The sequence below is a fragment of the Leucoraja erinacea genome, chromosome 11 (assembly GCF_028641065.1).
Source record: "Leucoraja erinacea ecotype New England chromosome 11, Leri_hhj_1, whole genome shotgun sequence".
Lineage (NCBI taxonomy): Eukaryota > Metazoa > Chordata > Chondrichthyes > Rajiformes > Rajidae > Leucoraja > Leucoraja erinaceus.
In genome coordinates this window covers 10,623,282-10,648,582 of record NC_073387.1, presented here as the reverse complement: position 1 = coordinate 10,648,582, position 25,301 = coordinate 10,623,282, and the positions used below count along the sequence as shown (strand labels likewise).

At 43.0% G+C, this 25,301-nt stretch overlaps 1 protein-coding gene and 1 non-coding gene across 2 annotated transcripts; both read left to right on the top strand.

Moving 5' to 3' along the window:
- The first annotated feature begins 1,291 nt into the window (after positions 1 to 1,291).
- Positions 1,292 to 25,291, top strand: hspa9 (heat shock protein 9). Its single transcript, XM_055642632.1, has 17 exons — positions 1,292 to 1,762; positions 4,828 to 4,886; positions 5,866 to 5,953; positions 8,317 to 8,498; positions 8,604 to 8,728; positions 8,812 to 8,885; positions 9,302 to 9,408; positions 13,547 to 13,709; positions 17,431 to 17,523; positions 20,161 to 20,370; positions 20,982 to 21,209; positions 21,582 to 21,686; positions 22,591 to 22,708; positions 23,189 to 23,283; positions 24,383 to 24,475; positions 24,587 to 24,727; positions 24,922 to 25,291. The coding sequence occupies exons 1-17, from the start codon at positions 1,307 to 1,309 to the stop codon at positions 24,994 to 24,996; spliced, it is 2,412 nt and encodes an 803-aa protein (XP_055498607.1). The 5' UTR covers positions 1,292 to 1,306; the 3' UTR covers positions 24,997 to 25,291.
- Positions 20,453 to 20,525, top strand: LOC129701919 (small nucleolar RNA SNORD63). Its single transcript, XR_008724290.1, has one exon. It is a non-coding gene; the product is annotated as a small nucleolar RNA SNORD63 (small nucleolar RNA).
- Positions 25,292 to 25,301: the final 10 nt, after the last annotated feature.

The following is a 25,301-nucleotide window of genomic DNA, read 5'->3' as shown; positions in this document are numbered from 1 at the left end:
TCAATTCACTGGATGTATTTAAAGAGGGAGTTAGATTTAGCTCTTGGGGCTAACGGAATCAAGGGATTATGGGGAGAAAAGCAGGAACGGGGTACTGATTCTGGATGGTGAGCCATGATCATATTGAATGGAGGTTACACAAAAAAGCTGGAGAAACTCAGCGGGTGCAGCAGCATCTATGGAGCGAAGGAAATAGGCAACGTTTCGGGCCGAAACCCTTCTTCAGACTGATCGGGGGCTCTCCACAGGGTGCTGACAAGAAAGGGAAAAGTTAGGAGGAGCCCGACTTTGGGGGATGGGAGGAGACAGCGGGGGGCTGAGGAAGGGGACAGCAAGGACTAACCTATTGGGATAATTCGATTTCATGCCCCAGGGTGCAGACTGAAACGTAACATGAGGTGCCCCCTCACAATTTCGAAAATTTTGTGGCCATGGAGGACATAGGACAGAGAGGTCGGAGACAGTGTTAGGGAATGGGGAAGTGCTGAGCCACACTTCAGCTTGGTTATTGCGGACCCGCGGAAAAACATGGAAAACGGCCGAACCTGAGCTGACATCACCGATGTGATCTGCTGACGGGGTGAGCAGCGGAAGCAATAGATGAGGTTAAAGAGATGCAGGCAAAAAAAAGCACCTGGTAACGAATTACAAGAGGGAACTGAAGGGAGTCGAAACAGCGGAAGTGAACAGTGTGACATTTCTGCGGTTTTAAGATCCAAAATGCCGGGGAGGGGGTGGATCGCGAGGGCTCGGAAGAATTGACAAGGGAGTTAGTTAATAATGCCTTACGTTTGCGGAAGGCAGCGAGCAACATGGGAATTCCCGATATTTTGGTCTTACGTTCCACGGGCAAAACTGTCAGAGGATTACTTTTTGTATGTGACGGCTGGTGGGGTGAAAGGTGAGGACTAGGGGGACTCTAGTCAGAGACTCAGGGACTCCATATTGAATGGAGGTGCTGGCTTGAAGGGCCGAATGGCCTGCTCCTGCACCTATTGTCTATGTTTCTAAGGATCTCTCCACAGATGCTGCCTGTCCCGCTGAGTTACTCCAGCACTTTGTTGACCTTCTGTGTAAACCAAAGACCAGCATCTGCAGTTCCTTCCTGCACATTTCTGACGTCACCAGGAGTTGACCTCTGACCCCAGCCGCTGTCTGACGCAATCCGCAGCAACGCTCACCTTCACGGCGAGGCCCCCGGCCTGGGCTGTCCACCCAACGCCAGCGTCTCTGCGGTCACGTCAAACGCCCGCCCAGCCCAGCACGGATTTCCCAGGCGTTATCTACGACAGGAGAGTCGATGTGAATGCGTTCAGTTTTTTCCCTTTTAGTTTGTGAGAGGGGAAAACAATCTCCCTGCCTTCAGGCGGCGCTTGGACGCGGCGGAGCGGGGTCCTTGCTGGCGGGGCTCTGCTCTGACGACATCAGCTGCGAGCGAGGGGCACGTGTGGCGGTGGAGGGTTCGAGAAGGTCCGCGAGCGGCGACGGCGGCACTGGTGTCACGCTGCTGCCCCTTGACACCCGCTCATCCTCCCATCCAGCGGGCAGGCAGGCTCCGTCATCCCACCCCGGAACCACTCGCACTCGCACACGGACTGGGCGGCAAGTCGGACCCGGACACCGTGAACCCCCGCACCCGGCCGGCCGGACCCCAGTGTGCGCGGACACCCGGACCCCTCGCTGCAGCCTCCGCCGTTTGGTCGCCATGATCCACCTCGTGCGCTCCGCGTCCCGGCGCCTCGCCACCGCCACCGCCAACACGGTGAGTAACGTAGCGCGGGGCCGCTCGCCGGGTGTAGGCCGCCAATCCACGGCCTCGCCTGCCCGTGGCAGCCAGTGACCTTCAGCCCGCCCCTGCGGCGGGTGGATGGGGCGGGGGGGGTCGGGGTCGGGTGGCGTGGGTCGGGCCCGTCTACCCGCTCCGTCTCCCGGGGCCGCCCTGTAGTCAGTCAGTCCGGGGCGCTGCCCCCCTCCAGCCCCAGCGGGAAGATGTCCGGGATGGGGACAGTCACAGTCGGCGCCCTGTGAAACACCTCACACTCTATCTGGCAAGAATCTCCGGGCTTTTGCCTCCTCCCCTCTCCTCAATTCATTAAAATTCAATTCATCTCTCTATAACGTTGTTTTCCATAAGACAAGGTTTCTAGGAGCGTAGTCACCGCGTTACAGCAGAAATATCTGTACAATAAAACTGCTGTTCCAGCACCTTTTGAACTTTGGTTGATCCGGGCTAACTTGACTAGTTGATCGATTAACACCCAAAGTACACTTTCTTACGCAATTGGTTTAAAATGAGCTGGACTCCAGCTCCAGCCACTAATCTACCTCTTCGTGATGCCCTAACTGTGGCTCTGGCCACATGCCTGACCCACAGTCTGGACTCTGGCCCCAATTGTACTCTTGAACCTTGGTTCACATTCTAGACAAATGAGTGAGAAAATGCCAAATTATTATGATTTCTCATCATGCTGGATTATTGTAGTTTTACCTCACTATGCAAAAAATCCATTGTGATCTTTGGGTACATGTGGACCCAAACGAAGCTTACACAACAATTTTATACTGTTCTCAATGTACTCCGTTTTATTTCCTGTCAAGTTGTAAATGGGCAAGATCAGTCATTTGCTATGAATCCTCTGGGACCATTGAACACATTGAGAAGGACACAAAACCTAGTTTACTCAGCAACTCTAAAGTTCTCTCTTTTGTCTCTAAAGTTACATAAATCCAGCAAAGAGTGTACCCCCAGTCGACCTATCAGCCGACTTTGAATGTACTTTTTTGGTCACTTGTTTTAATGTGAAAATGTAACAGAATTTGCAGATGAAATCACTGCTGATGTGAAGCTTCAGGTTCATTTTCCAATGGTTTTACTGATATTCTTTTCAAAACATTTGACATAACAGTTGTAGGATATGCCCAGCAGGGAATTTTTTCTTCACTTGGGAGGACAATGGTGGGAAGGGAAGGAGTAAAACAACTGGTGGCAGTCCCCTCTAATTCTCTCTGACAGAGAGAGGGGAATAGTTAGTACAATCTCAAGGTCGAAGACTTGGAACAGAAATGGCCAGTTCTGGTGCAGATGGAGAATGCAAATTAACCAAAGTTGTAGAATTCAATATTGAGTTTGCAAGATTATAAGGCGCTCAGATGGGCAATGAGCTGTTCTGCAAGCTTACACAAGGCTATATTGTAAAAGAGGCCACAGCCAAGTCTGATTGGGTTGTGAATTAAAGTGGCAGGCAGCAGTGAGCTCAGAGTTGTTCCTGTGGACTGATTGCTAGAGCTCTGCAAAGTGGATTACCAATCTATGATTTTTACAGTGGAGAAGTTACCACTATAGGGTGATTTCACCAAAGTTAAAATGAGCGTAGATACCCCCTCACGTGACCGAAAATTTTAACTGGAGGACATATGTCACTTCGGTGCATGTTAGTGAATGGGGAAACACGCACTTTCACACCCGTTAAAAACATGGAAAACGGCCGATTTTTTTAGCTGAAATTTTCTGTGCGTGTTTTCCCATCCACTAACATGTACCGGATGTCTAGCATGTCCTCCACTTGAGATTTTCGGTCACGTTGGTGCGGATCTACGCTCCAGTGACCTTTCATGAAATCACCCTATAACCAGCATCATTTCTTTTGAACTCTTATCTACTGCTTGCAACATCTCACAGCAACCTTTTGGAGACATTCCAACGTTTTAAAGTGATGAAATCTCCAGAAATGATTTAACATGCCGATCACACATATTCCCAGATTTGCCTGGGTCGGCCACTGCACTTTTCCATGCAATTACAGGAAATCCATCACATCCCTTTACATCTTCCCCTCAAGCCATCCAAACACCCAAACCGTAATTCCAAGTGAAGCTGCAACCCCCCCAGCACTTCTTCCAATCTAAGGTATTGTAGTCAACATTCATAAAGTGGACAGACACAAAAAGCTGGAGTAACTCAGCAGGACAGGCAACATCAATGGAGAGAAGGAATGAGTGACCTTTCGGGTCGAGACCCTTCTTCATATAGGGTGATTTCACCAAAGTTAAAATGAGCGTAGATCCCCCCTCAAGTGACCGAAAAATGTAACTGGAGGACATATGTCACTTCGGTACATGTTAGTGAATGGGGAAACACGCACTTTCACACCCGTTAAAAACATGGAAAACGGCCGATTTTTTAGCTGAAATTTTCTGTGCTAGTCGGGGTGACCATGAAGCACAGCGACCTAAATTTTCAGGCAAAAAAAAAAAATAGAAAGTAAGGTAATTACAAGAGGGAACTGAAGGTGGAAAAACAGCGGAAGTGAACAGCCGACATTTGCCATGGAGATTATCACGTTTGCTCGCTGAATTTCATCAAAAGTAAGACAATAATGCTTTACTTTTGATGAAATTCAGCGAGCAAACGCGATAATTCCCGATATTTTGGACCTTTAAATCTCCACGGCAAATGTCCGCTGTTCACTTCCGCTGGATTGGCACCTTCAGCTCCCTCTTTAATTTACCTTGGTTTCTATCTTTTTTTTTTAACTGTAAATCTAGGTAGCTGTGCCTCACGGTCCACCCCGACTGGCACAATAAATTGCAGATCAAAACCTGGCCGTTTTCTATGTTTTTAACGGGTGGGAAAGTGCGTGTTTTCCCATCCACTAACATGTACCGGATGTCTAGCATGTCCTCCACTTGAGATTTTTGGTCACGTGGGTGCGGATCTACGCTCCAGTGACCTTTCGTGAAATCACCTTATACTAACCACCATTAACTTAGTTAATGAAATGAATAAAATAAATGATGGGTGAATGCTAACAGTAAGATGTTTTCCAGGGTCATTGGAATGGTTTGAACCAGGATGTCCTTCAAACATTGGCAAGACGTAATTATGCGTGAGTATTTTTATTAATCACATGAGTGCAATAGTCTTGTTACCCAACAGTCAGCTTTTGAGCATTGATATATTTCTAGTTTATTGTCCAAATAATCTGGTAACTTGGAATTGTTATGCACATTTATATGTATGTAGATTGCTTAAATGTGTAGGAAGGAACTGCAGATGCTGGGTTAAATCAAAGATAGACACAAAATGCTGGCTGTTGCCTCTTCCCATGTGATCTTTGAACTTTAAATGTCATTGCTTCAATGGGGTCTTGCATTATTATCACAATTATCAAACTTCAAAGTTCCAATTGTTTGGGTCTTTTTGCAGTTCTTCCATTCATTCTCAGAATTTGGATATTCCAGATACAGTCCCAGTAGTGATATATGGCATTGAAATGGGGGTATTCCATGTCAGCCCAAGTTGGCATTTTGGGCTAGTCTATTTTCCTGCATTTAGTCCAAATCCTTTGCTCCAAAGCAAAAAAGGTCTGATCTATCCATTCCTTGGGTAACATCTTGGTTGTGCAAAGTACTTATGATACAGAGTCGTCATATATCATAACAAGTACTTTAATTTGTATGGTATACATACAGAGACCATCGAGATGAGTACTGTAGGCTCCGAATCGTAAGTTAAAACTAAAAAACACTTCATGGCTGCCCGCATGCCACAAGGTGGTGGTGGTGGTGTGGAAACCTTGACATGGATTATGGATCAGGTCATCAGCAGCAAAACCAGACATGGATCAAATCAGCAATACTGTTTAATCTATATCCCCTTCTTGGGCATTCAGGATAGTTAATTAACACAATTGCAATGTATTAATGTGTGTTACTAAATTGCTCTGCTCTTCAGGAGAATGAAGTGTACTATGTGATTAGTTATAAGTAAATATTAATATGGTGTTTTCAAATTATCAGAAATTTCAGTTATTAAATATTTCCACATTGATATGGAAGTCTATAGCTGTGATTTGTATTTCTCAGGTCTGAAGCTATTAAAGGTGCTGTTGTTGGCATTGATCTGGGCACAACTAACTCCTGTGTTGCTGTGATGGAAGGCAAGCAAGCAAAGGTAGGTTACTATGCTAGTTCAAAAACTTTAGCAGAACTTAAACTCCTAGTATATCTCATAGACTTGTCGTTTGAGCTTTTTTAGTCACTTTAAAATGCGACAAATCAGTCAAACTTTTTACAGCATCTCATTAAGAAGCTGTTCGAATTAAAGCGTTACAGCTTTCAAATTTACAGCATAGTACAATTTCTGTTCGTTACTCACGATTACTCGGTCAGTGAAAATTTTCAATCTTCAGATCAGTTGAGTGGCTGTGTCAATTAACCTACCAGCGGGTAGGCTCTAAACTGGATCAAGCTGGCAGAGATTTAGCCTCTTCAGTTCCTCTTCTACAGAACCAATTCTTCAGGCAGTAATCTCACACAGAGATCCAACCCAATCTTCTACCTTCTGGTAGTAAGGTAGTTTTTGACTCTAATGTAATGACAGTCTTTACGACGTCTCAAGGTTTTAGCCCTCGATAGTCACTAATTTGCTGACCATGGTTCAGAAGGTAATCTTGCGCATTCCAGGAGCTCTCCACAAGAAATTCAAAGCCTTCGAAAGATGAATATTCCAAAAACACTCTTGATTAATAGTTTCTTTATTGTAGTAGTACAAAACAGTAAAATCACTCATAAAAACTTATTTTTGTATAACTACATCGTCTTCCAGCATATATACATTTCAATCATGCTTGTGATCATGGTCGAAAACTAACATTCCCCCCAGTCTTCATCAAACTAAAAAAAAACTATCTGGTCGTTTGCGCCAGAAACCTAGCTACAAACACGCCCCAGACTACGTATAAATCCCATCCACATAATTACAGGCAGATAAAATTAAAGGTAACTGGTTATAATTATAATATACTGAGTTAAGCTAAATGGCTACTGCATTCAGAAATACATTATATATAAGACCTTCTTCGGATCGTTTACCTTGTCGTGGTGAAGAGGCCTGCGTGTCCCCATGATTCCGAGAGCGATGCCGTCGGAAGCACCAGCTTCTGGTAGTGACACCCATGACGGTAAGGTCGAGGATGAGGGTCCGGACTCAGAACGATCCAACCTACAAGACCTCAGCAGCAAACCAGGCGGACAAAGTTATCTGTAACACAACGGCTGTGAAGGCGGATGAAGGCTGCAACAGATCTATCAGCTCCAATCGTCTTGGTTCCCTTGCCATTTGAACGAGTTGATTGATTTGTGAAGGACCGTGTGCTTCTTGGAGTGTAACATCAAATACACGTTAAACAAACACACGACAGGCGTCTTTGTTCTGTGAGTAGCACAAAACTTTTCAAGACTTTCGGCAGTCGGGGAAGGGCGACGGGAGCAGGCCACGTGATGGTTGGAAGCTCCTAGTCAAGAACCGGCACGGAAGCGGTGAATGCTTGATTCAATCGCTCAACTTTGGGCGGAAGCAGGAAAGTTGTTCAGTAGCAGTATTCATGTCTGAGCAGCCCAATTTAGGATCCACTCTGCTCACTCTGAACTGGGAAGGGGCTAGAAAAGGTGCCCTAAAAGTAGTCTGCTTCGCCTCATCATGTCTGGAAAGCCGCTGTAATTGCCGGACTCGTACACATTTGAAGATACAACACATCTTTATTAAACTACTTGCAGTATTGGATATGCAGCACATTACATGTCCAAGCTTCTACATCTACTGCCTGATGTAGGCGAGTTCCTAATATTTTAAAGCATGTACTAGGCGGGGCTACTACTAACAAACACTCTGATTGGCTAGCATGCAATAGCCAATCTACCGCCGCATCCAGAGGGATCACCATCATACGGTCGGAAACCATCACAAAGCGAAATTATGGAACTCAGAACTAGGAATATACGTACTCTGATGGACAACCCAAACTCACACCGACGAGAGAGAAGAACCGCCTTTGTTGCTCGGGAACTCAAAAAATTCAGCTTTGACGTTGTTGCTCTGAGTGAGATCCGCAAAGCTGGAGAAGGGCAACTAAAGGAAGAACAAGATCAATACACCTTTTCCTGGAAAGGTCTTGATCCTAAACAACTGAGGATCCATGGAATAGGTTTTGCTGTCCGAAGTGACCTACTTCAAAAACTGATAGAGCAACCACTGGGAATCATGATGGTGGTTTATCGGTTTTTGACGAGCTGGACTCGTAGAATCCTAAGACGTTCGTTGATTCCCATCGCTCCATAGATGCTGCCTCACCCGCTGAGTTTCTCCAGCATTTTTGTCTACCTTCGATTTTTTTTTTTCCGGTTCAGTTCTTAAATAATTTTTAAGCGGTACATTACCAACATCTTTGGGGATCCAATATAGAAACAATGCACCTCCAACTATCTGTGTGTGGTCAGTGCTTGAATGGGTTTCTTAGTTATTGCTTTGTATTCAAGGTACTGGAAAATTCAGAAGGTGCCAGAACAACCCCCTCTGTAGTTGCATTTACAGCTGATGGAGAACGTTTAGTCGGAATGCCAGCTAAAAGACAAGCAGTAACCAACCCGAAGAACACTTTATATGCAACAAAACGCTTGATTGGGCGGCGATTTGAGGATTCTGAAGTACAGAAGGATACGTAAGTTTGAATTTTATCTGTAATCAAAAATCATTATTTTTTCAAGATTGCAATTTTGATTATTCAAACGTAAAACATTTTTACTTTTATTTTAAATGTTCATAGTGAAAATGTGTCCTATAAAATAGTCCGTGCCTCTAATGGTGATGCCTGGGTAGAAGCACACGGGAAGATGTACTCTCCAAGCCAAGTTGGGGCATTTGTCTTAATGAAAATGAAGGAAACAGCAGGTTGGTGCAAGCATGGCAAAAGGTTTATTTTAGAACCCCAAGGAGAAGACAAGAATTTATAACATCACCTTTTTTGTTTTTAGAAAGCTACCTGGGACAACCCGTGAAGAATGCAGTTATCACAGTGCCTGCATATTTCAATGATTCACAAAGACAGGTAAAAACAATACGCAAATTTAAGTTTTTTTTGACTGACAAAATTAGTTTATGTTTGATGTTGGTAAGTAAGCTACATGTCAGTATTGATTACTTGGGGGAAATTGTGTTTATTTTCTTATTTACTTTATTTACTGTGGTATGTATAATCCTCAATCATATTTCAAATTATAACTGTTTCCTACCTGTGCCTTATGAAACAACTGTTAATTAATATGGCCAAAAACTATTACCAAATATGTGAAGCAATCAAATTTATGGTGTTGCAACGGTGACTGGCCATGTAAACTAGTTCTGGGAGCCACCAATACTGCATATTTAATATTCCATTACGCTCTTGTTCCTTCCAGCTGAAATTATATTTTAAACTAATACGTTAGTTTATATATTTTTGAAATATTTGGTGTGTCCATTTAGGCCACAAAAGATGCTGGACAGATATCTGGATTGAATGTTCTGCGAGTCATTAATGAACCCACTGCGGCAGCTCTAGCATATGGATTAGACAAATCTGAAGATAAAGTGTATGTAAAATCAAACTTTTAATTCACAAAGTTTCTGTTTTATTGAAAAAATGAACACTCTTGAATCTGAATACCATTTGTGCATTCTTGTTACTTTGAAAGATATCGGTGAATTTGTTGCAACAGTATAATAGCTGACATGGTAAAAATAGTTTGACTTTCAATAGTAAAGCACTCGAAATGTGTGACTTTGATCTGTGTTTCAAAAGAAAGTGAAGAAATTGTAGAATAGACTGTCATAGTGCCTGAGACAGGAATTCTGCTATCAATTACAAAATTTTAAATTTCAATCAAATTTAATGAACAAATTGTAAGCTTAGTAAATGTGAGAGGTTGTCTCACAAACCTGATTGATTTTTTTGAAGACGTGACCAAAAAGGTCGATGAGGGCAGAGCTGTAGATGTTGTGTACATGGAATTCAGTCCGCATGGTCGGCTGCGCTGGAAGGTTAGATCGCATGGGATCCAAGGAGAGATAACTGAATGGATAGCAAATTGGCTCCATGGAAGGAAGCAGAGGGTGATGGTGGAAGGTTGCTTGATGGTGGAAGGCCTGTGACTAGTGGTGTGTCTCAGGGTTCGGTGCTGGGCCCGTAATTGTTTGTCATCTACATCAATGATTTATAGGAAAGATATTGTAGGCTTGAAAGGGTTCAGCAAAGATTTACGAGGATGTTGCCAGGACTAGAGGCTGTGAGCTATAGGGAGAGGTTGAGTAGGCTGGGTCTCTATTCATTGCAGTGCAGGAGGATGAAGGGTGATCTTATAGAGGTGTATAAAATCATGAGAGGAATAGATCAGGTAGATGCACAGTCGGGGAATTGAAGACCCGAGGACATAGGTTCAAAATGAAAGGGAAAATATTTAATAGGAATCTGAGGGGCAACTTCTTCACACAAAGGGGCGAGTCATTAATGAACAAATTGCCAGAGGATGTAGTTGAGGCTGGGACTATCCCAACATTCAAGAAACAGACAGGTACATGGATAGGACGGGTTTGGAGGGATATGGACCAAGCGCAGGTAGGTGGGACTAGTGTTGCTGGGACATATTGGCCGGTGTGGGCAAATTGGTCCGAAGGTTCCACACTGTATCACTCTATGACTAGCCCTATCAATGTAATCATGTACAAAGTGATCGATGTCCATGTTGATGCATTGATATAAAATCTAGTCTAGAAGTTTACTGTACACAAGGTTATTGGGATTTTATAAAGCTACATTTGTGCTCTACAAATTGTGAGATGCCATCTAAGATATCGTGTTGCAGTTTTAGGAACAAACCACACAAAGTAATGGTCTAAGAAGCATTTAATAAAAGGATTGAGTAGAATAAATCACCTGTGTCCCTAAGTTGGGACTATGTTTACATATACTGTTGTGCTGCAGCAAGTAAGAATTTGATTGCCCTTTCTGGGACATATGACAATAAAACACTCTTGACTCTCTTCAGTTCTGTTATGTTGAAGGGTTGCTTAGGCTGGGTCTCTATGAGAGAAAAATGCTGATTGTTGCTCCAACAGAGATTTTCAACATTTCTGGAGTTCAGTAAGAAATGTATGTACAGGTGCACAACCTTTTATCCGAAAGCCTTGGGACCAGACACTTTTCGTAATTCGGAATTTTTCGGCTTTCGGATTGGAAGATTTTTAGCGTAGATTTTAACGGCTGGCTCAGTGGTAGAGTGCTCGGCTCATATCCGCAAGGTCGCGAATTTGCGCCTCGATCCCGGCAGTTACTCGATCGCGAGTTTGAGTCTTCAATGTAGTTTTTCTTGCAGAATAGGAGAGAATAGGGAGGGTTAGGCTGGGATCATCCTCTGCGAGATAATCTTAGTGCGGGAGACAAGTATAGGAGAGGTGTACTGACTGTGTGGGCAGAACTTTGGAAGTGATTGCCCACCATTCTCAAAAGCCGCTGTGTCTCCCTGTCCCTCCAACTCCAGAGGAATCCGCTCCCCGATGGGCCGCTACGGCGACAAGTGGCAGTTCGCCCACAGCCCGAGCTGCGCCACCCCAAGAACAAGACGTACCTTGCACACCATCAGCTTCTGCCCCTACGGGGAGCGTGTTCCTCTGGAGTTGGAACGGGGCTGGGCTGGAGTTGCTGATCTGGGATCTTCGTGCTTGCAGTGGGCCTGGGGGTCGGTGTCCCGATGAGGGGGCGCAGCTCGGGCTGTGGGCGAACTGCCACTTGTCGCCGTGGCCGCCCATCGGGGAGCGGCTTCTGGTGGTCCTGACGTCTTCGGCCACCCCCCTGTACAGGAGCTGAGACTGGGAACTGTACCGCCCTTGCAGGTGAGCAGGAGAGTGGGGTTGTTTGCAGTTGCAGAGGGAGGGGGCAAGGGCGGTACAGTTCCCAGTCTCAGCTCCTGTCCAGGGGGGTGTCCGGAGACGTCAGGACCAACAGGAACCCACTCCCTGATGGGCCGCTACAGTGACAAGTGGCAGTTCGCCCACAGCCCGAGCTGCGCCCCCTCATCCGCAACCCGGGTTCCTCTGGAGTTGGAACGGGGCTAGGCTAGAGTTGCTGCTGGCTGTGAGTCTCTGGGATCTCCGTGCTTGCAGTTGGTGTCCCGTTGGTCCTGACGTCTCCGGCCACCCCCTTGGACAGGAGCTGAGACTGTGAACTGTACCGCCCTTGCCCCCTCCCTCTGCAACTGCAAACAACCCCACTCTCCTGCAAGGGCGGTACAGTTCCCAGTCTCAGCTCCTGTACAGGGGGGTGGCCGGAGACGTCAAAGCCCGAGCTGCGCCCCCTCATCTGCAACCCCAAGAACAAGACATACCTTGCACACCATCAGCTTCTGTCCCTACGGGAAGCGTGTTCCTCTGGAGTTGGAACGGGGCTGGGCTGCTGCTGGCTGTGGGTCTCTGGGATCTCCGTGCTTGCAGTGGGCCTGGGGGTCGGTGTCCTGTTGGCCCTGATGTCTCCGGTGACTGGCACTGACCTGCTGGCTGGCATCGCCGACGTGAAGACAGTGCAAAGCCCCCGCGCCGGTGCAATGGGCGGTGAACTGGAGAGGGGAGGTAAGGGGTCACACACATGGCCGGAAAGCAGAGGGGTGTAGGTGGGGTGAAACTGAAGGGAGCGACAATCTGCTGCTGCCTGCCCGTTAAAACGTTCCCAGGCAAGACTCACGATACACTGTGTATCGTGAGTCTACCGTGGGAACTTTTTAACTCAGTGGGCAGGCAGCAGCAGATTGTAAATTATTGACCCTCCCACGCAATATACCCTCACCTCTTTTATGAATGGGGATTTAGTTCCCCTTTCTTCGAGGACCAACCGGAGGTTCCGCTGTCACCTCTGCGGGCCGCCCTCAGTGAACGTCTTCAAGGACCTTTCTTCAAGGACTGAAAAAATGTCCGCTATTCGGAGCTTTTCGTTATTTGGATCTTCGGATAAAAGGTTGTGCGCCTGTATTTAAAAATAATTTTCTAGTTGTGGGACAACAAAGCTCACAAATATCAATTGGTTGCCAATTAATTCATAGAAAGTTAAAGATTTTTTTAATTTAAATGGTGATCAAAATATGGAACTTGCTATCATTATAGTTGAGATAAAGAGCATTTGTACCATCATAGATAGATTAGTTAAATACATGGAGAAAAAGAATAATACGTTGACAAGATGCCGTAAACAATAGTCAGAGGCTACCATGGAGCATAAGTGTTGGGTTTACTGAACTGAGTTACAAATTCTCTGTATGATGGCCTACTAGAATTAAACCTAGACTGTTTCGGACTGGAGTCAAGAAGCAATTGTTCCATGTAGTCGAAAGCTGGAGCAAGATCCCTTAAGGTTATGATCAAATATAAACTTAAGCTCAATAGACCTGAGAAAGGTGAAGATATCGAGAGATGAAGCAAAGAAAGGCTACTGCATAGATCAATTGACATTAATAGGAGATTGAAATTATCCTTCTGAAGAATGGTGTTTGCTGTTTTTTGATAGGTATGTGACCAAACAGAGAATGGAAGGGCATGGATCACATGTTGATAGAAGAGAGGTTTCATTTCACAAGCACTCTGGGTCTTTCCTATGCTGTGCTATTTCTTCCATGTATGCAATTAATTGCATATAATATGTTTGTAAGTGTTTTTTCATTAAACTGGATTAATTTCTGTCTTGTATAGAATCGCTGTCTACGATCTGGGTGGTGGCACCTTTGATATCTCTGTTCTGGAGATTCAAAAAGGAGTCTTTGAAGTAAAATCCACAAATGGGGATACGTTTTTGGGAGGCGAGGACTTTGACCACGCATTGCTCAAGCACATCATCAAGGAATTCAAGAGAGAGGTCTGTATTTACTATGACTCTATTGAAGTTGATGGGCATGGAAGAATGCATTTTAAATTTGTTAGATTTAATTGTATAATAACATTGCACTGAAAGGTAATGTTATTTCCATTGTAATAATTCTCATGAAAGCCAGTTAATTTATATCAATGAGGCGTACAAGAGCAGCATCAAAGTTGTATCTCCAGTGACCTGATGAAGCTAGAACTCAACTTCATGCTTGCAAAAAAACTGGAACAAAGTGCTTCAGAGCTGACTGATCCCACAGTAAATTAAGCACAGTGAGGTTGCAGGTTTAATGAAACAGATGTATATAGAAAGCATCCCCACTGGTTGCATCGTGGTCTGGTATAGCAATTCCAATACAGGAGCGCAAGAGCCTGCAGAGGTGGACTCTGCCTGGGCTATCACAGGCGCAGCTCACCCTCCAAAAGTATTCCTGTCGGGTCGCAGCCAGAGAGTCAGAGTGGGCCATCATACATCCACGGCCCTCAGCCTCAGTACCGGCTCTCCACAGGGCTGTGTACTGAGCCCCCTGCTCTACACCATCTACACACATGACTGCACCCCCGCCCACCACAGCAACACCATTGTCAAATTTGCGGATGACACTACGGTGGTGGGACTCATCTCCGGGGGGGGGACGAGTACGCCTACCGGGATGAGGTGGAGCAGCTGACAGTGTGGTGTGAAGAAAATAACCTGCTCCTCAACACCTTAAAGACAAAGGAAGTAATAATAGACTTCAGGAAGAACAAAACGGACATGGTACCATTGACTATCAGAGGGGACTGTGTAGAGAGGGTGGCGGATTTCCGCTTCCTGGGAATCCATATTGAGGAGGACCTGACGTGGAGCGTGAACACCACTGCGCTGCTGAAAAAGGTCCAGCAGAGACTGCACTTCCTGAGGGTGCTCAGGAAGAATAACATCACTCAGAGACTGCTGCTGTCCTTTTATCGGTGCTCCATTGAGAGCATACTAACATACTGTGTATGCGTGTGGTACACCAGCTGCACAGCGGCTCAGAGGAAAGCGCTCCAGAGGGCCATTGACAACGCCCAGAGGATTGTCGGCTGCCCTCTCCTTACCTTGGAGGACTTACACAGTTCCCGCTGCACCAAAAAATCCCAGAATATCATAAAGGACATTTCCCACCCCGGACACTCCCTGTTTGAACTGTTGCCGTCAGGCAGACGGTACAGATCTACAAGGACAAGGACAAATAGACTAAAAAACAGTTTTTACCCCACTGCTATAAAAGCACTAAATGTAGCCGCCAAGGAACGCAGGGGCGATACAGACTAAGGGACTGTGGTAACTGTGGAATCGACAGAAGGATGGAGGGTTGGGTGTGTATGCGTGCTTTGTCCGTGATATTTATTTAGTTGTTTATCTTTAATATTTTACCTTGTATGTATCGTTAGCTTTTAGAAATGTTTGAATGCTGCACTGACTGGCTGACATTTTAAATTTCGTTGTACATGGTTCATGTTACAATGACAATAAAGAAACTATTCTATTTGCATAAGATGCTGGCTCAAGAATCAGCATCTATCAATGATGGTTGCCATCCAGGCACAGCTCACTGGGCACAACAGTAAACTAGCTCGTCACCACAACCATTGGGCAAGATGATACAGAAACCTGACGTCTCACATCACTAGGTTCAGGATTCGCTACATTCATGCAACTATCAAGTTATTGAACCAAACTGTCCAACCTTCAAATTATATTTTTGTACTTGTGTTGATTTTGTTTTGCATGGTTTTTAGAAAATGTCAGTATAATTTATGCATAATTTGCCTTTGTTTGTTTGAGTCTATGTGCCCTCCATAATGTTTGGGACACCCATTTATTTATTTGCCTCTGTACTCCACAATTTGAGATTTGTAATAGAAAAAAAATCACACGTGGTTAAAGTGCACATTGTCAGATTTTAATAAAGGCCATTTTTATACATTCTGGTTTCACCATTTAGAAATTACAGCAGTGTTTATACATAGTCCCCCCATTTCAGGGCACCATAGTGTTTGGGACACAGCAATGCCATGTAAATGAAAGTAGTCATATTTAGTATTTTTTGCATATCCTTTGCATGCAATGACTGCTTGAAGTCTGCAATTCATGCACATCACCAGTTGCTGGGTGTCTTCTCAGGTGATGCTCTGGCAGGCCTGCATTGCAGCCATCTTTAGCTTATGCTTTTTTTGGGGGCTAGTCCCCTTCAGTTTTCTCTTCAGCATATAAAGGGCATGCTCAATTGGGTTCAGATCGGGTGATTGACTTGGCCACTCAAGAATTGACCATTTTTTAATTTGAATGCACTGCCGGCCAATGAATGAGTTTTGAGGCATTTGTTTGAACATGCAGATAAGATGTGTCTATACACTTCAGCATTCATTATGCTACTACCACCAGCAGTTGTATCATCAATGATGATAAGTGAGCCAGTACCTTCAGCAGCCATTTATGCCCAAGCCATAACACCCCCACCACCGTGTTTCACAGATGAGGTGGTATGCTTTGGAACTTGGGCAGTTCCTTCTCTCCTCCATACTTTGCTCTTGCCATCACTCTGATGTAAGTTAATCTTCGTCTCGTCTGTCTACAAGATCTTTTTCCAGAACTGTAGTTGCTCTTTTAAGTACTTGGCAAATTGTAACCTAGCCATCCTATTTTTGCGGCTAACCAGTGGTTTGCATCTAGCAGTGTTGCCTCTATTTCTGTTCATGAAGTATTCTGCGGACAGTGGTCATTGACAAATACACACCTGACTCCTGAAGAGTGTTTCTAATCTATCGGACAAATGTTTGGGGATTTTTCTTTATTGTAGAGAGAATTCTTCTGTCATCAGCTGTGGTCTTCCTTGGCCTGCCAGTACCTTTGCAATTAGTAAGCTCACCAGTGCTCTCTTCCTTCTTAATGATGTTCCAAACAGTTGATTTTGGTAAGCCTAAGGTTTGGCTGATGTCTCTTTAAGAGTTTTATTCTTGTTTCTCAGCCCTTATAATGGCTTATTTGACTTTCATGAAACAGCAATAAACAATTTCCTAAGGTGATGGAAAGACTGGAGGAAAGACTAGATGCTGAGAGCTCTCTTATACCTGCATTAAGGAGACATTTAAACACACCTGAGCAATTACAAACACCTGTGAACCCATGTCCCAAACGTTATGGAGCCCTGAAATGGGGGGAGTATATATAAACACAGCTGTAATTTGTACATGGTGAAATCAAAATGTATAACAAATATCCTTGAATAAAATCTGACAATGTGCACTTTAACCACATGTGATTTTTTTATTTTACAAATCTCAAATTGTGGAGTACAGAGGCAAATATATAAATGATGGGTCTTTGTCCCAAACATTATGGAGGGCACTGTACCTATGATGCTGCTACAAGCAAGATTTCACGTTCTACTTGTACCTTACCGTACTTGTGCATATGGTAATAAAGTTAACTTGCCGTATAAATGTCCAATATAATTTATGAGTAGATGTGGCAGGAGTTTGAACTATTCCATACTGAGGTACAAAGGGAAGGTGGGCGTTTCTTAGGTCTGTTTCTTTGTCTTGGGCTTTTCTACCTCCCCATAAAAGTGAGTTTAATTGCATACCTTTTTTTCTTTGTGTTGATATTATTAGTTGTATGTGTCTGTATGTTGATTTAATAGCTAATACACCTACTGTTATATTAAATCTTATTTAATTTTTAGTCTGGTGTGGACCTCGCCAAAGATAACATGGCACTGCAACGTGTAAGAGAAGCAGCAGAGAAAGCCAAGTGTGAGTTGTCTTCATCCCTTCAGGTGAGTGTATATTTCCCAAGAATATTTACCTGTAAATTTTCACACGGGGGTTTTGGAACTCCAGTTTCCCATACTAAGTTGACCTTGCGAGTAATGTGGATGGGATAGCTAAAGATGTATTGGCATTTATTCAAGCCTGATTGGAATTCAGGGTTACATAAAAATTGCTTTGTTTTAGACTTTGATGAGGCCATGCTAAGAATCATGTGTACGGAAGGGCATTATATTCCAGAGTTCAGAAGAATTACATATTTAGACATTAATGCCAAGTTGCTTTTTGTTAGCGAAATAGACTAAAAATGGGGGCGTTTTGACAATAAATTACTCTGTCACGTTGGACTGAGATGAGAAATGTGCTAACTAAATAGCAAAGCCAGGTTCAAGTTCTGTTTGCCCTATGAGTTCATGTTCAGTTTGTGGACAAAATAATCTGATAATCTCAACCTGGTCTATAAAAAGCACAGGTTTAGCAAATAATGCAGGTTTGGTGTTCATTGTTATAGTTTAATATTATGTGAGATTGCAGGAAGTGGAAAATGCAGTATGAAGTGCATCTTGGTTTTGTTTAGAGATGGATTACAAGAAATGTTAGTTGCTATTTCAACAATTCATCTTTGTGTTAATTTAGTCTCCACTAATTTATCATTGTCACCTCCAATATTTAAAGATGAGATGGTGAGTGTTCAATGTCTGCATGTTCCTGTTGGCATGAAGGGTAAGTCAGGCAGGAGTAAGGAACTCTGACATGAGAAAAATCGATGGTCTGGTTTTGGGTGGGGGGGGGGGGGGGGGGGGGGGGAAGGGGGGGGGGGGAAGGAAGGGAAGGGGGGGGGGGGAAGGAGGGGGGAGGGGGGGGGGGGGGGGGGGGGGGGAAGAGGTAGCTGGGATCAAATGTATTCCCAGAGGAGTATTGGAGATTGAGAAGCCTATGTAAGAAGGAAATCAAGAGTGCAAAAATGGGGCTTGAGATACCTGGCAGGTAGGAACATTAAATAGGGTAACTAGGAAATGAAAGGGGCCCCTCAGAGTGATCATCTAGCTGTGGAGCTGCAGGAGATGGGCGAGGTCCTCAATTAATATTTCTTATCTTTTTTACCTTGGAGATAGAAATGAAGATGAGGAATCTTGGGAAAGTTAACAGCACTATATTGAGAATAATCCTTATCTACAGTTAATGAGCTGAATGTTCCCAATTGTTTGAAGGAAGATAAATCTCTGGGAGCTGGTGAGGTATATCTAAGGGAACGATGGGAAGCTGGAGATGAAATTGTGGAAGGAAGCCCTGGCTAGGATATAAGAATCCTCCTTAGCCATAGGTGGGTTGCTGGTGGACTGAAGGGTGGTTAATTGTGCTCCTTTATTTAAGAAGGGATGCAAAGAAATACATGGGAACTATAGGCCACTAAGAATAGCATTTGTATTAGACACATTACTGGGAAGATTCTGAGGGATAAGGTGTACATGAATTTGGACAGGTTGTCTAGGAATATTCAGCATGGTTTACTGTGTGGGGAATTGTCTCATGAATCTGATGAAGTTTTTTGAAAAAATAACCAAGAAGGTTGATGAGGGCAGGGTTGTAGACTCAGTCTATAGACTACCCTTCTAATTGCGGAACTCTTTATGACGGATTTTGTTTATGGCGGACGAAGCATCCCCACTGTAATCAGATACCACGGTCTTTAAGAACACAGGCCACAATCAGAACACTGTAGGAATTCATTGAAATTGACAAGCAATTGCTCCAATTGGCAAGCACTTGTGCAATGATACTCAAATAAACAATGTAATAAAAAGCTTTCAGCATTGTTAGCTTGCAGTAGTAAAAAATATACATTTTAGTTATTAAAAAGAACCGTTTCTATTTGAAAACCACTCGTTTCACAGAGTATATAGACTTCAGCAAAGAGGTAGTTGATTTTTCAGAATGGAGGTCTTTGTTTAGGTGAGGGAAAAGGAACCTGAGGATACAACATTTTCACACGGTGGTGGAACTAGCTTAAGTAGGGCATTTTGGTTGGCACAACCGAGTTGGGCTGAAGGGCCTGTTTCTATGCTCTGATTAATATGTGCAGAGTTCTAATTAGTTTGTTCAAATAACTACTTGAACCTGGACATTTGCACTCTGGGGAAAAAATGAAGATTTTACTGTGATTTCCAGCCAGTGTATTGGCCCACTGGTTTTAGAAGTGATTAGCAGAATCTTAGAATGTATATTACAGGTTCACCACCGACTTTCCAGCAACTGATTGCCCAGCACCTCTTTTCATCTGAACAAAACCACGAGAGCGCACTTGAAATCCTGCACCCGCCCACGCCTCCAAAAATAAGGCGGCCGATCTCGACCTACTCCGGACTTCCGCGCTGGGTCGAATTTGCACCCTGCGGCCGGGACTCTGAAACTCCAACCCAGATCGGTTCCCATGTCCAACTTCCGAGACTGACTGCGTTATCTCGGTGCCTAAGAGGACCATTCTGGTACCGTTAGACTCCTCTTGGAGGCCATGACCTCTGTTGGCCCGGCAAAACAGATCATCCAGAAATGCTCTGGAATCAAGGGTGCTGGAAAATCTGTGGAGGACCTGTATTTGTTATTCCAGCAATTTACTAACAAGTGTCTTTTCTACATTTGAACAGACTGACATTAATCTTCCTTATTTGACAATGGATGCATCTGGACCAAAACATCTTAATATTAAAATTACTCGTGCTCAATTTGAGAACATTGTTGGTGATCTAATTAAGAGGACTATTAAGCCCTGCCAGAAAGCCTTGCAAGATGCTGAGGTCAACAAAAGTGACATTGGTGAGGTCATTCTTGTGGGTGGAATGAGCAGAATGCCAAAGGTGAGTGACATTAAGATATTAAAGCCAGTTTGAGTGTCATTGAGGGAGAAAGGATTTGAGTATTGTGGTTTGAAATTGCACTGTGCCATGATGTTTTACAAAAACACATCATTCTGACTTAAGATTATGGGGAACATCTTATATAACTGAGCACAGTGTTTATATTCCTATCACCTTTGTGGCTATAATGTACCAATACTCTGGACAAGAAAATCTAGTATTTGTTTTGATGTTCACTTTTGATCTGAGTTTAGGTAGAGAGAAGAAACGTGATATTTTTCAGTTTGCGGGGAAAAGGTTAGGCGGGATTTCTGTTACTGAAAAATATGCATGCACCGGATAGGACTCTGCTGTTGGGTACTCCTTGCTCGAATTTACTTGATAATACTGCTTATCTAGTCCTTCGTGTAAGTGGGAGCTATTGGGTGGGCTAACCTTGGGCTGCTGACATTGGAACCTTGAGTCAATGTCTTTGGGTAAGTTTGGAACTAGTTTGAGATGAATATAAACTGAATGTAATATATTAGGCTCTGTTTTGAAGTATTTTTTATGTTGTAGCTGTCAAATAATTTTTGTTTTTGATTATAGCTTATCTTTGTTTGTTTCTCTAGGTTCAGTCAACAGTTCAGGAGCTCTTTGGTCGATCCCCCAGTAGGTCTGTGAATCCAGATGAAGCTGTTGCTGTCGGTGCTGCCATCCAAGGGGGGGTGCTTGCTGGGGATGTCACAGATGTGCTGCTGCTTGATGTTACTCCTTTGTCACTGGGTATTGAGACCTTGGGAGGCGTTTTTACCAAACTCATCAACAGGAACACTACAATTCCAACAAAGAAAGGCCAGGTGTGCAAATGAATAGTTTAACAGAACCAACTTTTTCATCTGAAATTACAAGGCGTTGGGATGTTCCATGCATTATTCTGACCCTGAGTGTTGCAGAATATGTACATGGAAGAAAACTACACAATTTAGTAAATTATCGCTAATAAAAATGAATACCTGCACTTTATAATCCTATTTAAAAGGGAAAATGTAGTGTTATATATTTTAGCTATTTAATTATCTGTGTGCTTACTCTATTCCATATAGTTCATAGTTCAGCTGATATAGTGATCTCATGACAAATAAAAACATTTCTTTAAATCGAGCTTTTGCTTTAAGATTACAGACATCCCAAATTAAATGCATCTTATATTGACTGTTCATGTGCGGCAGGTTTTTTCGACGGCTGCTGATGGACAGACACAGGTTGAGATCAAAGTGTTTCAGGGAGAGCGAGAGATGGCAGCTGACAACAAACTTCTGGGGCAGTTCACTTTGGTGAGTATGTAAGAAATTTCTCAACACTCTGAGAACCTAGTAATGAAGTTGTGCAGCTAAATTATTTTTGAACCAAAATGACCTTGCATTAATTTGAAAATAGCCACAGGGCATAATTGCATGAAAGAGCTTGGTTGGACCTAATACTGAAACTACAGCCAATATTCCAAACATTGAAATATATTTCTGTAACAAGAGTTCTTAAGGATTTTCTTCGAACTGCTTCCTCTTCTAAATTATGGATTGTCTCACAACATCCATCCCTAATTATCTTGAATGATGGAACTGCTTCAGTGGGGTGGAAGATTGCAACCTTCACATGGTCCGCCCTGTTTCGACTAATGGAATCAACTCAACGTGCACAAGCGGAAGATCAAATAAACAACTTTAGGCTGTGCACGCCACACGAAAGAAGAAGAAGAACTGCTTCAGTTGTAAGGGCATTCCATTATTGCAGAGAGTCAGGCATTGATTGCTTATCCCAAGTGGATATGCATTTCTATGTTAGGATGGTGTCTGACTATGAATGCTGACCTTGTTCTTCAAGGCAGCGGAGGTTGCAGATTGGGAAATGTTGGTAAGAAACCCATGCTAATATGATGCAGTTCGCATTCAAGATGTTCTTCTTGCGTATGGCGTGCACAGCTTAAAGTTGTAGGTCAACTTCTTGTCTCCTTCAAAAAAAATTGATTGTTCGCGCCAGGTTGATTGCATTCATTGACCACGAGACGGTTGCAATCTCCTACCCCATTGAAGATGTTAATACTTTGATTGAAGTACTTGTATCCGAATGTCATCTCAGCATTCTTCTACATTTCACGTGAAATAAATATTTTGGGGCTGTCGAGGATTAGCAACCCCACATTTTGTTGATTTACAAATGGTAATGCTTTTGTTTTGCCAGGTTGGCATGCCCCCTGCTCCCCGGGGAGTTCCTCAAATTGAAGTAACATTTGACATTGATGCCAATGGTATTGTCCATGTTTCTGCAAGGGACAAAGGCACAGGCCGTGAACAGCAGAGTAAGTAATAGTGGTGTGTACAGAGGTATTGTCTTTGAAATAAAATATTTGATCTCATTTTTTTCAAAATGTTTTCACTTTTAGAAGGGGTTTCAAAATGAACATAGTTATTTTTCAAGTGAAGGATCTGTTAAGTACACGTTGCAAAAAGAAAAGAGATCCTGTGGGCGTTGGATTATTATTTTTTTTAAAGAAGGAACTGCAGATGCTGGAAAAAATCGAAAGTATATAATAAATACTGGAGAAAATCAGCGGGTGAGGCAGGAAGGGTCTCGACCGAAACGTCGCCTACTTTTCTCCATAGATGCTGCCTCACCCACTGAGTTTCTCCAGAATTTTTTGTATACTTGGGGTTATTATGTAGGCTATTTGTGATACTTGGAATTTATTTGAACTGCTTGTTAAATCATTACAACTTTCTAAGATTTTCAGATAACGTTTTATTTAATTGAAATTTTGTAAATTATTTTCCATTTCCAGTTATCATCCAGTCTTCTGGTGGACTGAGCAAGGATGATATTGAGAACATGATCAAGAATGCAGAGAAATACGCTGAAGCAGACAGGAGGAGAAAGGTAAGACAGCTTTATAGTTTGGCTCCAAGACAGGAATCAGAAAGGTTGAAGTGAAGGTTGGTAGTTCCAAATGAAGATGTTACAGCTGGGGAGAGGATGTGAGTAAGAGTCCAGGCATGAAATTCATTTAATTACGAAGCAGGAAAGGAGGCGACATGCCACCACCTGGTAAGATAAAAGCAAATTTTAGAAAAATTACAGCATTATGTAAGAACAGTCCAGTTCTTACATAATGCTGTAATATTCAGGTACTGCTTTACCCTTTCCTCAAAACTGGAGTCATTGTGATTTTTAAGAAGGCATTTGCCCTAGAAAAAAACAAGATAGTAAAATAGATGTACAGGGTATTAAAGGGTCACTCCAGCATGGATTGGAATTTGGCAGAGACAAAAATAGTAGTGATTTCTTAAGAGTAGGTGATTGAACATGGTATTTTACAAGAGTCACATAAATAAGTCTTGGGATAGAAATTATAATTTCCAGAATTGCAGATGAGACAGATGAACTAGCAACAAATGCAGGCCTCTGGAGCGCACAATGTCATTTAATAAGATCATGGTCAATATTGCTGTAACTGCAACTCCCCTGCTATCCTGTCACCCCTTTGCTTGTTAAGTATCATTCCATCTTTTGCCTTACTATTTTGGTTAAATTATGTAAGTTAGGTGCAAAGGGTGGATTTTTGTTTAAAAAAAAGGAAATATAATCAACGTCGGCCTTCAGGTGGGAAGTGGAAGCTACTTGAGAACGAACAGTTTAGGCAGAGTTGGGGAAATAGGACGGGTCTACTCTGAAATATTGTGTGTTGGATTCATGGCTCATTTCTTGCATAAATCTGCGTTCTGTTTTAAGTGTGAACTCATTGTCAATGTAATTGAGCTTTTCTCCAGATTCTGGTGTTATATTTTAAACATTTTGAAGGCCATTATGTAATTATTCACAACGTACATTCAAAGTTAGATTAAATTAGATAACTAACAATGAATAAGCACAACAAATCTCTGCCCTGCAGTTCCTTGCATTTAAACTCTAACCAGTTAATGAATTTGTGGTTGGAGTCGGTGTGGATAGGCTTTAATTTTGTTGGTTTTCACCACAGGAAACTGTTGAAGCAGTAAACACTGCTGAAGGAATTATTCATGACACAGAGTCTAAAATGGAAGAATTCAAGGATCAGCTTCCAAAAGAGGAGGTATGATTTTAGCATTACAGACAGCCGTTAAATGGGTTAAATTTCAGCAATTGTCAAAAATGGTTTAGTTGATAACTTAGTGAAAATTGTCTTTCTTTTTATATAAACTAGTGTGATAAATTAAGAGAAGAAATTACCAAAGTGAAGGATCTCTTGGCGCGCAAGGATTCAGAAACGGGTGAAGCCATCAAAGCAGCAGCATCCAGTCTACAGCAGGCTTCATTAAAACTCTTTGAGATTGCATACAAGAAGGTAAGGCTTGATTTTACGTTCGCTACTATGTATTTGAGAGTCTAGGAAAGGGATGGTTAATGTTTTATGTCCAGTCTTGTAATTTGAATTCTATTTACTGAAGGTCTGTAAGGCCATGTTCTAGTTCGTTCTTTAACATAATTGAACAATATGTGGACACATGCACACTTAACTGTTTAATCGTTGATTTGCAGATGGCATCTGAGAGGGAGAGCTCGGGCAGCACAGAAAATACAGAAGGTGGAGACAAGAAAGAAGAGAAACAATAAAAGGCTTAGTTATTGCTATAATGAACTGGCAAGGGGACATAAGCTTGGGAGCAGCAGAGACAGCCGACAACTTTTTCCTGAGCGAATTTGCACGATATTCATTCTTGTACTGTGTTTTCTGCAGTATCCTATATACATAGTTTTTGTTTAATGTGAAAAGTATCAGCATTGTCTGCATTTTAACAAAAGTCAGGCTTGTCATTCCTGCAACTTAATTTACCTTGTGTAAGAAATGCATCTCTAAGGGCCAGAGTAGTAGAAGAAATAAACTTTTTGGTTCACAGCCAGATTGTAATTCCCTGTAT

What these genes read in the sequence shown, in the direction of transcription:
- hspa9 (XM_055642632.1), top strand. Translation starts at nt 1,307, where the DNA reads ATGCGTTCAGTTTTTTCCCTTTTAGTTTGTGAGAGGGGAAAACAATCT. An exon ending in TGGAAGGCAAGCAAGCAAAG is followed by an intron (nt 5,954 to 8,316) that starts GTAGGTTACTAT and finishes TTTGTATTCAAG; the next exon opens with GTACTGGAAAATTCAGAAGG. An exon ending in TTCTGGGGCAGTTCACTTTG is followed by an intron (nt 21,687 to 22,590) that starts GTGAGTATGTAA and finishes TTGTTTTGCCAG; the next exon opens with GTTGGCATGCCCCCTGCTCC.